The 17,788-nt window shown below is 48.6% G+C and overlaps 2 protein-coding genes and 1 long non-coding RNA gene across 3 annotated transcripts; 2 read left to right on the top strand and 1 right to left on the bottom strand.

Moving 5' to 3' along the window:
* Nucleotides 1-1,305: 1,305 nt before the first annotated feature.
* Nucleotides 1,306-2,372, top strand: LOC134936288 (histone H1B-like). The gene has a single exon (XM_063931303.1). The coding sequence runs from the start codon at nt 1,626-1,628 to the stop codon at nt 2,289-2,291; it is 666 nt and encodes a 221-aa protein (XP_063787373.1). The 5' UTR covers nt 1,306-1,625; the 3' UTR covers nt 2,292-2,372.
* A 670-nt stretch (nt 2,373-3,042) lies between these two features.
* Nucleotides 3,043-3,924, bottom strand: LOC134936331 (uncharacterized). Its single transcript, XR_010180486.1, has 3 exons — nt 3,837-3,924; nt 3,647-3,763; nt 3,043-3,054 (listed from the first exon to the last, which is right to left on the bottom strand). It is a non-coding gene; the product is annotated as an uncharacterized LOC134936331 (long non-coding RNA).
* Nucleotides 3,925-15,117: 11,193 nt separating this feature from the next.
* LOC134936315 (histone H2B 1.1-like) lies at nt 15,118-15,562 on the top strand. The gene has a single exon (XM_063931327.1). It carries the CDS (start codon nt 15,137-15,139, stop codon nt 15,515-15,517), a length of 381 nt encoding a protein of 126 aa, XP_063787397.1. The 5' UTR covers nt 15,118-15,136; the 3' UTR covers nt 15,518-15,562.
* The last annotated feature ends 2,226 nt before the right edge of the window (nt 15,563-17,788 follow it).

The following is a 17,788-nucleotide window of genomic DNA, read 5'->3' as shown; positions in this document are numbered from 1 at the left end:
TGTGCTGGGCGTCCCCCCGCATGTCAGTGTGGATGATCGTAGCTGTGCTAAATTTAGCACAGCTACGATCAGGTCGGAATGACCCCCCCATATTTTCTTATCCCATCCATTTTGGGTACATTTGAATGAGCCTAATGAGACGTATGCTGTGAGATGTGACATCTGCTGTATCCGAAGTGGCCTATTTATGAACAACCTACATATGCAGTAGCGCTGGATCTCTCCTAGTGATATATAAACTATTTGATGCATATTATAGGACCAATAATATACAGGAACTTGAAGACAGTTGTAACTAATACTCATTTGTAAGACTACAGCGGGGCCACCTTGTAGGTGGTTAATTATACGGTGAAGACAATTCCAAGTTGATACTTCATAGAATGTGTACGGTGTTATTTATGAGAAACTAACCAAATAGAGGACAAATTAGCAGACACAGGTTTTTTTGTATAGTATTTTTATACACACTTTCTGTACTTTTACGCTCGTCTCTATAGTTTTAATATAGGACGTGATATGTCATTTTTAACATTATGAAATACAAGGTATGTTTTAAAACCTACTGTATAAGGGCACCTACAGTATTACAGACACCCTTTATCATATTGTACATATGGGAGACTAAACCTGTAATACCCTGCCTAGGGAATTTAACAATAAGATCTCTTACCGGTTGTATGGCCCCTCTGCAACAGGCTGGTCCCTGTGACTGACTGGCAGGATGGTCCCTGTGGCAGACTGGCAGGATAGTCCCTCTGGCTGGTCTCTGGGTGCAGGAATGCAGTGTGCTCTCACTCTGTGCAGCAAAGTAAAGTGGAACACAGGACAGAAAGAAATGGAACGCACAGTTCCATTATGCTTCCTCTTCCTGTGTACAGTGTACACAGAACAGGTTCTACCCTCCCAACACTATACTGTTTCTATTAGCCCACAGGCCTGTCATGTAACTGTAGCCACGCCCCCAGCACACAGCCACTTCCTGACCTCATCTTATCAGCACTGTTTAGATGCCACAAGAAAGCAGTCTCAATCAACAAAATATGTTGATTTACTGCCGTCCAGGCCAAAGGGGTGAGTGGGGAGGAAGGGCACCTGCTGTGAGATGCTGCGTCTGGGAGCTCGGCTCGGCGCCACTGACAATAGCTGACAGCCAGCTGAGTGAGGAAGGGAGGAGGGAGCAGGACTTCACAGACAGTTTGTCTGCCTGTCGGACGGAGTTTGCTAGGGGGGGCGACCGCCCCCATCGCCCCCGTCTCTATCCGTGCCTGGCTGACAGGGGCTATTCCTGGGTCTCTTTGCAGCGCCTAGGCTGGCAATGGCCATATAGGCTTAGGGGAGACCTTGGAGTACTGCTGTGGTGCAGAGAGGCGGCACGCTGCTTTTCTCATGCCCAATAAAATACTCTTTTTCTGCGCTAGGGAAACACAATGTGAGGGCAGATTTCCCCTTATACTCAGACAGGGAAGGGTTTACAAGGGCTGCTTATTCCGCCAATGGGAGCACAGAACGCGCCAGGCTCAGCAGCCAATTACAGCACAGCAGGCACCGTATATAAAAGACGTCAGACAGCGGCTTGTGTAGTATTACTATTTGTTGGTGGAAAAAAGTGACGTTGCGCTAACATGGCAGAAACTGCACCAGCTGTCGCCGATGTCCCGCCGTCAGAGGGCGCAGCCAAAAAGAAGAGGCAGCCGAAGAAAGCTGCAGGGGGAGCCAAGAAAAGCGGCAAGTCTTCCGGGCCCAGCGTCTCCGAGCTGATCCTAAAGGCAGTGGCCGCCTCCAAGGAGCGCAGTGGAGTTTCTCTTGCCGCCCTGAAGAAGGCTCTGGCTGCCGGAGGCTACGATGTGGAGAGGAACAACAGCCGCATTAAAGTGGGGGTGAAAGGATTAGTGACCAAAGGAACTCTCACCCATGTGAAAGGCACCGGCGCTTCCGGCTCCTTCAAGCTCAATAAGAAGCAGCTGGAGAGCAAGAAGGCCGCCCAGAAATCTCTGAAGCCCAAGAAACCAGCGGCAAAGAAAGTGGCCAAATCCCCGAAGAAGCCCAAGAAAGCTCCGAGTGCAGCCAAGAGCCCCAAGAAGGTGAAGAAACCCGCTAAAGCGGCTGCTGCCAAAAGCCCAAAGAAGCCTAAAGCCGTGAAGTCTAAGAAGGTGGCCAAGAGTCCCGCCAAGAAGGCAGCGAAGCCCAAAGCCGCCAAGAGTCCGGCCAAGAAGGCAGCGAAGCCCAAAGCCGCCAAAAGCCCGGCCAAGAAGGCAGCTAAGCCCAAGAAAGCTGCGGCCAAGAAGTGATAAAAGAGCCGCCGCAGCCTCGCTTCCTTGTTATCCCCCCCAAAGGCTCTTTTCAGAGCCACCCACCCTGTCCAGGCAGAGCTGTAGGCGCACGACGTCACCTGTAGAGACATCATTCATGCCAGCAGCACAGCTATTATTCCTACGATCAGACGCTGCTAGATTGGGTTATTTTTTTTTAAGGGGTTCCAATTTTTTTTTTTTTTTTATGCATGTCAGCTTTATAATGAGTACAGTAGGTAGATGTATTGCAGACTGTTTGATATTACTTCATTGCAGATCTAAAATTGCAAGATTGTTTGGCGCTGATATATGATTGCACAGGCACATATGTAGCTCAGTATTGGGGTTCTGCTGAACCGCCATATCACTGCAGTAGCATAGCAATGCCCTGCAATGTAATCATCCATTACCGCGTGTAGTGCTAATAGTAGTCCTTTAGTTGGGTCTCTCAGTAAACACATGTGGTCTTGTGCTCCCACGATTTAAGTCAAACAGCCATGGCACTGTGCTTTGACCGCGGTGCCGGCAGTGTAACAATGGATTCTCCTAAACGGATACGGCAAATGATTGTGCAACCATTGGATTTACTACTTGCATCAATCCAAGAAATTGATCCACCACTAGCTTAATGTGAGTAAGAAATATTAGGGCCCGGCGTATGCTCTGAGAGAGTTCACAGTGCAACGATACAGGGGGGAGGATATACAGAGATGTTACCGCAGCTCCCTTACAGAAAAGATGGGTGGCCCTGCAACCGTTACTGTAAGAGCAGAAAAAAAGGTCGCCAATGACATCAGCGTAACATAGCAAGCGGCCATGGATAAGTGCAAATCGTGATCGCAACACATGAGGTACACTTCGATTTATGCAAGTGCACCTACATTTCCACTGATGCAAATAGATGTACAAGTGCAAGGCATTGCTATTTCAAGAGCAACAAGAAGCTTGCACTGGTCAATAGAAGTACAGACCTAAAGCTTCTTAAAAACAGACAAGTACTGGTGTTGCCCATAGCAACCAATCAGATTCTCCACATCATTTCACTATTGCATTCTAGAAAATGACAGGCAATCTGATTGGTTGCTATTTCAGAAGCTTTCGTAAACGTACCCCCTAGTTTCACAACGCAGTGCAAACAAGGAGATTAACTCGAATGAGTTAAGAGAACAGACTGTGGGAAAGCATTTGCCGTGCAGAGGAAAGCAGACAGTTAATGCATTAGGAACAGGGCCTCATGAATGTTAGGCTGGGAAATGGTTCTTAGCAACGTATGATGCTGCACTGTATTCCAGCTTACAAAACGGACTCCTGGAATTGTGTGTGGGTGAGAGATCTATTTGAGCTAGACTCACCCTTGTGGAATTGAGGGCTGTAGTTATAACCGGGACGGTCATACATCTGAATAAATGTTGCTAGGTTCCCGACAACAGTGACCGTGATCACCAGCGTGGCACATATCCAGAATGGCCCTGTATAAGAATGGAACGTGAGTGTACTAATGGAGAAGGAAGGCTCCACAAGCTGGGAGACGAGCACACTTACCGTATAGGTCTGGGTTGTTGCGCAGGTGATGTTTCACAAAGTTCCTTTCCGGAATAGGGATGAAGGAAGCTTTGATCCGGTCTAATACCTAAAATGAAACAACACAACATTAAACTGACCGCACAATATATTGATGGAAATTTAGAGTTATGTGAAAAATCGAGATTGATCAATTCATACACAAAATAATTTTTTTTTGATCAACAGTTTGAAGAATCTTTTGGGGGAGATTGAGAAATAAAGTACCAACCAATCAGCTTCTGACATTTTGTAGGCTGTTTTTGAAAAATGACTGGAGCTGAGTGTTTGATACTTTTGTAGCAATCTTTTAACTTCTGGCTACCATTTATCAAGTGCTAATAAAATGCTAGAAAATAGGATTTTGGTACTTACCAGGTAAATCCTTTTCTTTGAATCCATAGGGGGCACTGGAGTACTCTTGGGATATGGACGGCTTCTGTAGGAAACAGCACTGAATATTTAAATTTAGCACACTCCACCCCTCCATATCCCCGAGTACCTCAGTGTTTTTTACTGAGCCGAACAGGAACTATAGAGAGGTTGACAATGGAGTATTACATATAACATAACGGACAACAACGGAGTTGACACATAACGTTACTGACAACTAAACAGTTGACACCATAACCAGCACTTGATAATTTGAACCAGTCGGTGAGAGTGTGTTACCATAAGATCCTCAGAACTTACCACAAACCAGGTAAAACTGCTCTGGGTGGGCGTCCAGTGCCCCCTATGGATTCAAAGAAAAGGATTTACCTGGTAAGTACCAAAATCCTATTTTCTTTTTCATCCACTAGGGGTCACTGGAGTACTCTTGGGACGTACCAAAGCTTCCCCCGTGGGTGGGAGAGCTGTTTGGCACCTGTAACACTAGGCGGCCAAAGCTAGATGCTGATGCCGCAAACGTATCAAACTTGTAAAAGCGCACAAACGTGTGCACTGAAGACCATGTAGCCGCACGGCAAAGCTGCCTCGTAGAAGCTCCCCGACCAGCTGCCCATGAAGTTCCCACAGAACGTGTGGAATGAGCTGTTACTGATGTAGGCGGCTGTAACCTAGCATGAAGGTAAGCCTGATGTATGGTCAGTTTTATCCATCTGGATAAGGTTTGTTTAGACGCTGGCCAACCCATCTTGGCAGCATCATAGAGTACAAACAACGTATCCGTTTTACGAACTGAAGACGTTCGGGATACATAAACGCGTAATGCGCGTACCACATCCAGAGTTCCAGAATGTGCTGTCAACACAGGAACTACTATTGGTTGATTGATGTGAAAAGATGACACTACCTTTGGTAAGAAAGCGGGATTCGTCCGAAGTTCCGCTCTGTCATCATGAAACACCAAATACGGTGGCTTGCATGACAAGGCACCAAAATCTGAAACACGCCTTGCCGAAGCTAAGGCTAGAAGAAAAATTGTTTTCCAAGTGAGAAACTTTATATCCACTTGCTGTAAGGGTTCAAAATATGAAGACTGTAAGAAGTCTAAAACCAGATTCAAGTCCCATGGCGCTGTAGGTGGAATGAATGGAGGCTGTACTCTGAGGACACCCTGCAGAAAAGTGTGTACCGACGGCAACAGAGCCAATCGTCTTTGAAAATAAATTGACAACGCAGATACCTGCACCTTTAGTGTAGATAAACGCAGTCCTCCATCTAACCCCGTCTGTAGAAATAACAGAAGACGGGATAACTTGAAAGATGATGTCGGCAACTTACGAGTTTCACACCAACCTATATAGGCACGCCAAATTCTGTAATAATGAGCTGCCGTAACTGGCTTCCTAGCTCGTAACATGGTTGGTGTAACCGATTCTGGAATGCCCTCTCTTCTTAAGAGGGCGGTCTCAACAGCCACCCCGTCAAACGCAGCCGCGCTAAATCGGAGTAAAGGAACGGACCCTGTAGTAACAAATCCGGACGCAGAGGGAGCGGCCAAGGTTCGTCTGCAAGTAGTCCGCGGAGATCCGAGAACCAAGCTCTCCGAGGCCAATGAGGCGCCACTAGTATGACTGTGACAGTCTCTCTTTTGATCCGTTTTAGCATAGAGGGAGCAACGGAAACGGTGGAAACAGATACACGAGGCTGTACGGCCACGCAACGGTGAGAGCATCCACCGCCACTGCCTTTGGATCTCTCGTTCTGGACACATACTGGAGCGTCTGGTGATTGTGTCGAGACGCCATCAGGTCAACCTGAGGATAACCCCGCCGCTGAACCAACATGTGAAACACTTCTGGATTTAATGCCCATTCTCCTGGATGAAAATCCCGACGACTGAGATAATCCGCTTCCCAGTTGTCCACTCCCGACAATATCACCTGGTGGTATTCCACCCAATTGAGGATTCGAGCTACTTCCTGCATTGCCATGCGGCTTCTCGTTCCTCCTTGTTTGTTTATGTATGCGACCGCCGTCGCGTTGTCTGACTGCACCTGGACAGTGAGAGACCGAAGCATGTGCACTGCTTGTCGTAGCGCATTGTAAATTGCGCGGAGTTCCAGGACATTTATAGACAACAATCTTTCATGATCCGCCCAGAGACCCTGGAGCTGACAATTTTGAACTACAGCTCCCCAACCTCTGAGACTGGCGTCCGTCGTTAGAATTATCCAATTCCAGCCGCCGAACAGTCTCCCTGCGGTTAGATTGTGTTCCTTGAGCCACCAGAGCAGACACCCTTGCCCTTGGCGACAACCTCACCCTGTGGTGAATCTGCAGATGCGAGCCCGACCACTGTGCGAGCACATCCAGTTGAAATGGACGCGAGTGAAATCTTCCGAACTGAATCGCTTCGAAAGCTGCCACCATTGTGCCTAAGAGGCGAATGCACAAATGTACCGACACTGCGCGTGGCTTGAGCACTAATTGTACCAGATGTCGTAGAATCTGTACTTTCTGTTGTGGTAGGTAAATTCTTTGATTGACCGTATCGAAAATCATACCTAGGAATTGAAGGCGTTGAGACGGAATTAGATGTGATTTCTTGAAGTTGACAATCCAACCGTGGTGAACCAGTACATTGTACGTTAGTAGTGCATGTTGGAGAAGTATGTGTTGAGACGGGGCTTTGATGAGCAGATCGTCTAAATACGGAACTATTGTCACTCCCAGGGATCTGAGATGAGCTATCATCACAGACATCACTTTGGTGAACACCCGAGGCGCGGACGATTGGCCAAACGGTAGAGCCTGAAACTGGTAATGGTTCTGGCGTATTGCAAACCGCAAGAATCTCTGATGAGGCTGCCAAATCGGAATGTGTAAGTACGCATCCTTGAGATCTAGCGCAATAATGAATTCCTTTGGCTCTAAACCCGCAATCACGGAACGCAGAGATTCCATCTTGAATCTGTAGTAAGTTACGTACCGATTGAGACCCTTTAAGTTCAATATTGGTCTGACTGAGCCATCCGGCTTCGGTACCACAAACAGACTGGAATAATAACCCTGACCTTGTTGATGTACAGGGACTGGAATCAAAACTGCTGAATCCAGTAGGGACTGAATGGCAATTTGCAGAACTGCCCTCTTGTCGTCCGACAGAGGCAATCCTGTCTTGAAAAACCGCAGTGGCGGAAGACAGTCGAACTCTATTTTGTAACCTTTTAACACTAAATTGCGGATCCACCCATCCGCGGATGTCTGGAACCACGCCAACTGGAACGTCTGAAGGCGTGCTCCCACAATCGGAGAACCGAGATGGGCTGGTAGCCCGTCATGCCACTGGCTTGTCGGTAACCTTAGCGTCCTGACGACTTGTGTTGGTTTGTTGAAAACCACGTCCACGACCACGTCTACCAGGCGTGGCTGTTCCTCTGCCACGTCCTCGAAAGGACTGAGGTCTAAAAGATTTGAACGAAGGTCCAGAGCACCTCCTTCTTGGTACCGGTGGAGGCAATGGTAAGAAAACCGACTTTCCTCACGTAGCCTCAGCAATCCATGTGCCCAATTCAGGACCAAACAACTTCTTGCCATCGTAACGCCTCTATACCGCGTTTGACCTCTGCCTCCGCTTGCCAAGCACGCAGCCAGAGTGCTCGTCGTGCTGTAACTAGCGACGATGAAATACGAGAAGTGAGCTGACAGACATCAGTAGAAGCTGTACAGAGATACTCTGCAGCCTCACACATTTGATCAGCAAGAAGTATAAGGTGTTCGTCATGTAAGGCAGACTTAAGTTCTGTTATCCATACTATGAGCGCCTTAGTGACCCAGATACCAACCAAGCCAGGTATCAGCAGCACTCCTGCTGCTACATACATGGACTTTAGCATATTTTCTATTTTGCGGTCTGAAGGGTCTTTAAGCGTAGTAGCCGCTGGCACTGGTATGGTTAATTTCTTTGTAAGCTTCGACACTGACGAATCAACTATTGGTGGATTCTCCCATGTACAGGTCACAGAGTCTGGAAACGGGTAACTAGACTTAAATCTGCGAGGTATAGAAAACCATTTATCTGGAGTCTGTCGTGTTTCTACTAACATCTGATTAAGAGATTCCGACACAGGAAAATAAGAATTAACTTACCGATAATTTTATTTCTCATAGTCCGTAGTGGATGCTGGGGACTCCGAAAGGACCATGGGGAATAGCGGCTCCGCAGGAGGCTGGGCACAAAAGTAAAAGCTTTAGGACTACCTGGTGTGCACTGGCTCCTCCCCCTATGACCCCCCTCCAAGCCTCAGTTAGGATACTGTGCCCGGACGAGCGTACACAATAAGGAAGGATTTTGAATCCCGGGTAAGACTCATACCAGCCACACCAATCACACCGTACAACTTGTGATTTGAACCCAGTTAACAGCATGATAACAGAGGAGCCTCTGAAAAGATGGCTCACAACAATAATAACCCGATTTTTGTAACAATAACTATGTACAAGTATTGCAGACAATCCGCACTTGGGATGGGCGCCCAGCATCCACTACGGACTATGAGAAATAGAATTATCGGTAAGTAAATTCTTATTTTCTCTAACGTCCTAGTGGATGCTGGGGACTCCGAAAGGACCATGGGGATTATACCAAAGCTCCCAAACGGGCGGGAGAGTGCGAATGACTCTGCAGCACCGAATGAGAGAACTCCAGGTCCTCCTCAGCCAGGGTATCAAATTTGTAGAATTTTGCAAACGTATTTGCCCCTGACCAAGTAGCTGCTCGGCAAAGTTGTAAAGCCGAGACCCCTCGGGCAGCCGCCCAAGATGAGCCCACTTTCCGTGTGGAATGGGCTTTTACAGATTTTGGCTGTGGCAGGCCTGCCACAGAATGTGCAAGCTGAATTGTACTACAAATCCAACGAGCAATCGTCTGCTTAGAAGCAGGGGCACCCAGCTTGTTGGGTGCATACAGGATAAACAGCGAGTCAGATTTTCTGACTCCAGCCGTCCTGGAAACATATATTTTCAGGGCCCTGACTACGTCCAGCAACTTGGAATCCTCCAAGTCCCTAGTAGCCGCAGGCACCACAATAGGCTGGTTTAAATGAAATGCTGAAACCACCTTAGGGAGAAATTGAGGACGAGTCCTCAATTCTGCCCTGTCCGTATGAAAAATTAGGTAAGGGCTTTTATAGGATAAAGCCGCCAATTCTGATACACGCCTGGCTGAAGCCAGGGCTAACAGCATTACCACTTTCCATGTGAGATATTTTAAGTCCACAGTGGTGAGTGGTTCAAACCAATGTGATTTTAGGAATCCCAAAACTACATTGAGATCCCAAGGTGCCATGGCACAAAAGGAGGCTGTATATGCAGTACACCCTTGACAAACGTCTGAACTTCAGGAACTGAAGCTAGTTCTTTTTGGAAGAATATTGACAGGGCCGAAATTTGAACCTTAATGGACCCTAATTTGAGGCCCATAGACAGTCCTATTTGCAGGAAATGCAGGAATCGACCCAGTTGAAATTCCTCTGTAGGGGCCTTCCTGGCCTCACACCACGCAACATATTTACGCCAAATACGGTGATAATGTTGCACAGTTACATCCTTCCTGGCTTTGATCAGGGTAGGGATAACTTCATCCGGAATGCCTTTTTCCTTCAGGATCCGGCGTTCAACCGCCATGCCGTCAAACGCAGCAGCGGTAAGTCTTGGAACAGACATGGTCCCTGCTGGAGCAGGTCCTTTCTTAGAGGTAGAGGCCACGGGTTTTCCGTGAGCATCTCTTGAATTTCCGGGTACCAAGTCCTTCTTGGCCAATCCGGAGCCACGAGTATAGTCTTTACACCTCTCCTTCTTATGATTCTCAGTACCTTGGGTACGAGAGGCAGAGGAGGGAACACATATACTGACTGGTACACCCACGGTGTTACCAGAGAGTCCACAGCTATTGCCTGAGGGTCCCTTGACCTGGCGCAATATCTGTCCAGTTTTTTGTTGAGGCGGGACGCCATCATGTCCACCTTTGGTTTTTCCCAACGGTTCACAATCATGTGGAAGACTTCTGGGTGAAGTCCCCACTCCCCCGGGTGAAGATCGTGTCTGCTGAGGAAGTCTGCTTCCCAGTTGTCCTCTCCCGGAATGAACACTGCTGACAGTGCTATCACATGATTTTCCGCCCAGCGAAGAATCCTTGCAACTTCCGTCATTGCCCTCCTGCTTCTTGTGCCGCCCTGTCTGTTTACGTGGGCGACTGCCGTGATGTTGTCTGACTGGATCAACACCGGCTGACCCTGAAGCAGAGGCCTTGCCTGACTTAGGGCATTGTAAATGGCCCTTAGTTCCAGGATATTTATGTGAAGTGACGTTTCCATGCTTGACCACAAGCCCTGGAAATTTTTTCCCTGTGTGACTGCGCCCCAGCCTCTCAGGCTGGCATCCGTGGTCACCAGGACCCAATCCTGAATGCCGAATCTGCGGCCCTCTAGGAGATGAGCACTCTGTAACCACCACAGGAGAGACACCCTTGTCCTTGGAGACAGGGTTATCCGCTGATGCATTTGAAGATGCGATCCGGACCATTTGTCCAGCAGATCCCACTGAAAAGTTATTGCGTGGAATCTGCCGAATGGAATCGCTTCGTAAGAAGCCACCATCTTTCCCAGGACCCTTGTGCATTGATGCACTGACACTTGGTCTAGTCTTAGGAGGTTCCTGACTAGGTCGGATAACTCCCTGGCTTTCTCCTCCGGGAGAAACACCTTTTTCTGGACTGTGTCCAGAATCATCCCTAGGAACAGCAGACGTGTCGTCGGAATCAGCTGCGATTTTGGAATATTTAGAATCCACCCGTGCTGTCGTAGTACAACTTGAGATAGTGCTACTCCGACCTCTAACTGTTCTCTGGACCTTGCCCTTATCAGGAGATCGTCCAAGTAAGGGATAATTAAGACGCCTTTTCTTCGAAGAAGAATCATCATTTCGGCCATTACCTTGGTAAAGACCCGGGGTGCCGTGGACAATCCAAATGGCAGCGTCTGAAACTGATAGTGACAGTTCTGTACCACAAACCTGAGGTACCCTTGGTGAGAAGGGCAAATTGGGACATGGAGGTAAGCATTCTTGATGTCCAGAGACACCATATAGTCCCCTTCTTCCAGGTTCGCTATCACTGCTCTGAGTGACTCCATCTTGAACTTGAACCTTTTTATGTAAGTGTTCAAGGATTTCAGATTTAAAATGGGTCTCACCGAGCCGTCCGGCTTCGGTACCACAAACAGCGTGGAATAATACCCCTTTCCCTGTTGTAGGAGGGGTACCTTGATTATCACCTGCTGGGAATACAGCTTGTGAATGGCTTCCAATACCGCCTCCCTGTCGGGGGGAGACGTTGGTAAAGCAGACTTCAGGAACCGGCGAGGGGGAGACGTCTCGAATTCCAATTTGTACCCCTGAGATACTACCTGCAGGATCCAGGAGTCCACTTGCGAGTGAGCCCACTGCGCACTGAAATTCTTGAGACGGGCCCCCACCGTGCCTGAGTCCGCTTGTAAGGCCCCAGCGTCATGCTGAGGACTTGGCAGAAGCGGGGGAGGGCTTCTGTTCGTGGGTAGAGGCTGTCTGCTGCAGTCTTTTTCCCCTTCCTCTGCCCCGGGGCAGATATGAGTGGCCTTTTTCCCGCTTGCCCTTATGGGGACGAAAGGACTGAGCCTGAAAAGACGGTATCTTTTTCTGCTGAGAGGTGACCTGGGGTAAAAAGGTGGATTTCCCAGCCGTTGCCGTGGCCACCAGGTCCGATAGACCGACCCCAAATAACTCCTCCCCTTTATACGGCAATACTTCCATATGCCGTTTGGAATCCGCATCACCTGACCACTGTCGCGTCCATAACCCTCGTCTGGCAGAAATGGACAGCGCACTTACTCTTGATGCCAGAGTGCAAATATCCCTCTGTGCATCTCGCATATATAGAAATGCATCCTTTAAATGCTCTATAGTCAATAATATATTGTCCCTGTCCAGGGTATCAATATTTTCAGTCAGGGAATCCGACTAAGCTCAGCGACCCTAGTGGCCGACACAAACACCTGGCCCATCTAGGAGTGGCACTGCAGTGTCAGGCAGGATGGCCCTTCCAAAAAACACTCCCCAAACAGCACATGATGCAAAGAAAAAAAGAGGCGCAATGAGGTAGCTGTGTGAGTAAGCTCAGCGACCCTAGTGGCCGACACAAACACCTGGCCCATCTAGGAGTGGCACTGCAGTGTCACGCAGGCTGGCCCTTCCAAAAAACACTCCCCAAACAGCACATGATGCAAAGGAAAAAAGAGGCGCAATGAGGTAGCTGTGTGAGTAAGCTAAGCGACCCTAGTGGCCGACACAAACACCTGGCCCATCTAGGAGTGGCACTGCAGTGTCACGCAGGCTGGCCCTTCCAAAAAACACTCCCCAAACAGCACATGACGCAAAGAAAAATGAAAGAAAAAAGAGGTGCAAGATGGAATTGTCCTTGGGCCCTCCCACCCACCCTTATGTTGTATAAACAGGACATGCACACTTTAACCAACCCATCATTTCAGTGACAGGGTCTGCCACAAGACTGTGACTGAAATGACGGGTTGGTTTGGACCCCCACCAAAAAAGAAGCAATTAATCTCTCCTTGCACAAACTGGCTCTACAGAGGCAAGATGTCCACCTCATCATCATCCTCCGATTCATCACCGTGTACATCCCCCTCCTCACAGATTATCAATTCGTCCCCACTGGAATCCACCATCACATCTCCCTGTGTACTTTGTGGAGGCAATTGCTGCTGGTGAATGTCTCCATGGAGGAATTGATTATAATTTATTTTAATGAACATCATCTTCTCCACATTTTCTGGAAGTAACCTCGTACGCCGATTGCTGACAAGGTGAGCGGCGGCACTAAACACTCTTTCGGAGTACACACTTATGGGAGGGCAACTTAGGTAGAATAAAGCCAGTTTGTGCAAGGGCCTCCAAATTGCCTCTTTTTCCTGCCAGTATACGTACGGACTGTCTGACGTGCCTTCTTGGATGCGGTCACTCATATAATCCTCCACCATTCTTTCAATGGGGAGAGAATCATATGCAGTGACAGTAGACGACATGTCCGTAATCGTTGTCAGGTCCTTCAGTCCGGACCAGATGTCAGCATCAGCAGTCGCTCCAAACTGCCCTGCATCACGGCCAGCGGGTGGGCTCGGAATTCTGAGCCTTTTCCTCACACCCCCAGTTGCGGGAGAATGTGAAGGAGGAGATGTTGACAGGTCGCGTTCCGCTTGACTTGACAATTTTCTCACCAGCAGTTCTTTGAACCCCTGCAGACTTGTGTCTGCCGGAAAGAGAGATCCAAGGTAGGTTTTAAATCTAGGATCGAGCACGGTGGCCAAAATGTAGTGCTCTAATTTCAACAGATTGACCACCCGTGAATCCTTGTTAAGCGAATTAAGGGCTCCATCCACAAGTCCCACATGCCTAGCGGAATCGCTCTGTGTTAGCTCCTCCTTCAATGTCTCCAGCTTCTTCTGCAAAAGCCTGATGAGGGGAATGACCTGACTCAGGCTGGCAGTGTCTGAACTGACTTCACGTGTGGCAAGTTCAAAAGGTTGCAGAACCTTGCACAACGTTGAAATCATTTTCCACTGCGCTTGAGACAGGTGCATTCCACCTCCTATATCGTGCTCAGTTGTATAGGCTTGAATTGCCTTTTGCTGCTCCTCCAACCTCTGAAGCATATAGAGGGTTGAATTCCACCTCGTTACCACTTCTTGCTTCAGATGATGGCAGGGCAGGTTCAGGCGTTTTTGGTGTTGCTCCAGTCTTCTGTACGTGGTGCCTGTACTCCGAAAGTGTCCCGCAATTCTTCTGGCCACCGACAGCATCTCTTGCACGCCCCTCTCGGTTTTTAAATAATTCTGCACCACCAAATTCAAGGTATGTGCAAAACATGGGACGTGCTGGAATTTGCCCATATTTAATGCACACACAATATTGCTGGCGTTGTCCGATGCCACAAATCCACAGGAGAGTAAAATTGGGGTAAGCCATTCTGCGATGATCTTCCTCAGTTGCCATAAGAGGTTTTTAGCTGTGTGCGTATTCTGGAAAGCGGTGATACAAAGCGTAGCCTGCCTAGGAAAGAGTTGGCGTTTGCGAGATGCTGCTACTTGTGCCGCCGCTGCTGTTCTTGCGGCGGGAGTCCATACATCTACCCAGTGGGCTGTCACAGTCATATAGTCCTGACCCTGCCCTGCTCCACTTGTCCACATGTCCGTGGTTAAGTGGACATTGGGTACAGCTGCATTTTTTAGGACACTGGTGACTCTTTTTCTGAGGTCTGTGTACATTTTCGGTATCGCCTGCCTAGAGAAATGGAACCTAGATGGTATTTGGTACCGGGGACACAGTACCTCCAACAAGTCTCTAGTTGGCTCTGCAGTAATGATGGATACCGGAACCACGTTTCTCACCACCCAGGATGCCAAGGCCTCAGCGGCGCCTTGTTTCCCTCTTCCAGACATGCTTGCGAGGTTCAACAAGATAAAAGAGACAGTCTTATAACAGAAACACTGAGAGAAATGTCTCTAAAACACCGCCCTCCTCTTACATATATACTCAGAAGCGACATGCTGCTTGCTCTGTGATTGGTCTGCTTACAAGCTAACCAATGCAGCTCAACTTCATCCACAGACCAATCCGCAAAAAGAAGAGTGGGGTTACGATGCCTACCAGTGTCACATGACACTTCTACCCAATAGTGTAGCTTGCATTGGTGATGCCTCGTTTGCATAAGCTGCCTATAAATAAAACAGATGTGGGAGATGACCGCACAGATTTTCTACATTGTATCGAAGAGATTCTAAAGAATGCCTGATCCAGCAAAGTCTGCTCCGGCGCCTAAGAAAGGCTCTAAGAAAGCGGTGACCAAGACCCAGAAGAAGGATGGGAAGAAGCGTAGGAAGAGCAGGAAGGAGAGTTACGCCATTTACGTCTACAAGGTGCTGAAGCAGGTGCACCCTGACACCGGCATCTCCTCCAAGGCTATGGGCATCATGAACTCCTTTGTCAATGACATCTTTGAGCGCATTGCTGGGGAAGCTTCTCGCCTGGCTCATTACAACAAGCGCTCGACCATCACCTCCCGGGAGATCCAGACCGCCGTACGCCTGCTGCTGCCGGGAGAGCTGGCCAAGCACGCCGTGTCCGAGGGCACCAAGGCTGTTACCAAGTACACCAGCGCCAAGTAATCTCCCCCTTCTCTGACCCACATCAACACAAAGGCTCTTCTAAGAGCCACCCACCTCCTCTCTAATCGGGCTGAAACTATCCTGGGTATTATATGTGCTACTTGCAAATCTGCCTTATTGTATCTCCGCTTCCATGAACTATAAATTCACTTCCAAACTAAAGCGGGGTCATATAGTCATCATATTACAGATGTCCGCATTAGTGCTTACATAAAGCAATCCATAGAGCAGTGACTGCCCGTGTAGCTGCTGCAGAACTAGAGAATTATTGTATCTTATTCCAATGTTACAAAGGGGTCTATTCACGAAGAAGAGAAAAGCCCTGTTTTGCGGTAAACAGGGCTTTTCTCTGCTTACCGCAATTCACAGAGCTGGTTACCGTGGAGAAGTCTCTGACTTCTCCAGCAGTACCCCCGCTCTGTGCCTGAATCGCATCACCATACCTTTGTATGGTGAGTACGATTCATGAAGGTGCGGAAAGCTCTGCTTTCTGCTTCTCCATGGAGTTCAGGTTCGCCATCTGAGGACGGCGTAACCTGAACTGCGGTGCGGAGACATCAGGGAAGCTCAATGCTTCCCTGATCGCTGCTCGGCACCTCGTGCTGGCTCCGCCCCACCGACCTCCCAGCAACCACTGCGGCCTGCCGGGAGGTCACTGAGCTGCGCATGCGCAAAGGGATCGTCGCTGGACTCCGCGCATCGCAGGGAGAGACCGCCGGAGAAGACGTCACCGCGGGAGCCCCAGACACCGCAGCGCATCGACGGAAGGGTAAGTATACATGAATTGCTACTTATCACGGCTATACATCGCATCGAAGCGATTTTCAGGGCCGCCCATCTCTTCTACGAAAGATCTGTAACCCAACGTCTCTGTGTAGTGCTGTACTCTGACTATAAGCCGGGTCCTAGTACTTAATCGTTCCCTCACATTAGGCACACCGCTAGTGGTTGCTGTCTTTATTTGGAGTGATGATGCAAGTCGTAAATAGTGAGAGGAAAGGACCGGGCCAGTATTTTAGTGAGCTTATGCCCAAGCTGGCCATTACTAATGTGTCATGTTTATGAATTCTTGCAGTGGGTGAGACGTGAGTAGATTTGTCCTAGAGGTACCGCCATGATCCTTTGTTTCGAAGATGGCACAACACACTGTCGGTGGCTGATTAGTTCTAAGCTGTTGGACACAAGTTGTTTTTTTTTTATGAAGGACAAACTAAGTATTCACTAGGAAATCCATGATCTCTTACAGCTATCTTAGCTTATCGGCGGGGTTTTTGAAAAATGTATCCGCTCTTCTTTAAACCAATCGGTGGAGGGGGACATGCTTACTTCTACCAATCAGCGCAGCTCAGCTTATATGCAAATTTGATGAAAGCAGCCAGGTTACATAATTCATTTTTTGGGGGGACAATGCCTGGGAGAGGCAAGGGGCTCGGGAAAGGAGGCACCAAGCGCTGCAGGACTACATATCATCCAGGGCACCACACAGCCTGTCACCCGCCGCCAAGTCCATAGAGGGGTCCTGCAGGCTTTGAACGTTAATTAACTAATTTCAGGGTCTCCTACATTAATCCAGAAACGAGCTATAGGAACAGGCTGTATTTTCAAGGGAGGCATTTTTTTTTGTTGTAGCAGACAATTATACCTTGTCCGGGTACCTCGCAGTCTGTACATCACCGGGAATGGCGTGCAGAACACGCGGTGCTGTTCCTTGCACCAGACTGTACGACCAAGTACACATAAAACAACCATTCAGCTACTACGGGCGGCTGGAGATAGAAGAACCCGACACTTTAGTGTATACGTTCCCGATCTATCTGCAGAGTTAACAGATAACTGCATTCATACTTGCCTACCTGACCCTCTCCATGAGGGAGAAAATGCTCTGTTCCTGGACTTTCCTGGTAATGTATGATTGCCATCACCTGTGGTGAAAACACCTTTCTTATCAATTAACTAGCTCACCACAGGTGATGGCAATCATACATTACCAGGAAAGTCCAGGAACAGAGCATTTTCTCCCTCATGGAGAGGGTCAGGTAGGCAAGTATGACTGCATTTAGTCCCGCTCCCCTGCATATCCCACTTATGCAGTGACTGCATGGGGCAGAGTAGATGGGCCAAGTGGTCCATATCCTGCTATCAAGAGCTATGTTTCTATGACTGATGTGTAAGGGACAAACTAGATATTTCTGCCACATGTAGCGACTTCTTCACTACAGGGCGCCCCCAATAGATCACATCGTGCGCCTACAGCTCTGCCGAGACAGGGTG

The sequence above is a fragment of the Pseudophryne corroboree genome, chromosome 6 (genome assembly GCF_028390025.1).
Source record: "Pseudophryne corroboree isolate aPseCor3 chromosome 6, aPseCor3.hap2, whole genome shotgun sequence".
Classification (NCBI taxonomy): Eukaryota; Metazoa; Chordata; class Amphibia; order Anura; family Myobatrachidae; genus Pseudophryne; species Pseudophryne corroboree.
Note: the sequence above shows the minus strand (reverse complement) of the source record. Positions and strands in the feature narration are given on the sequence as shown.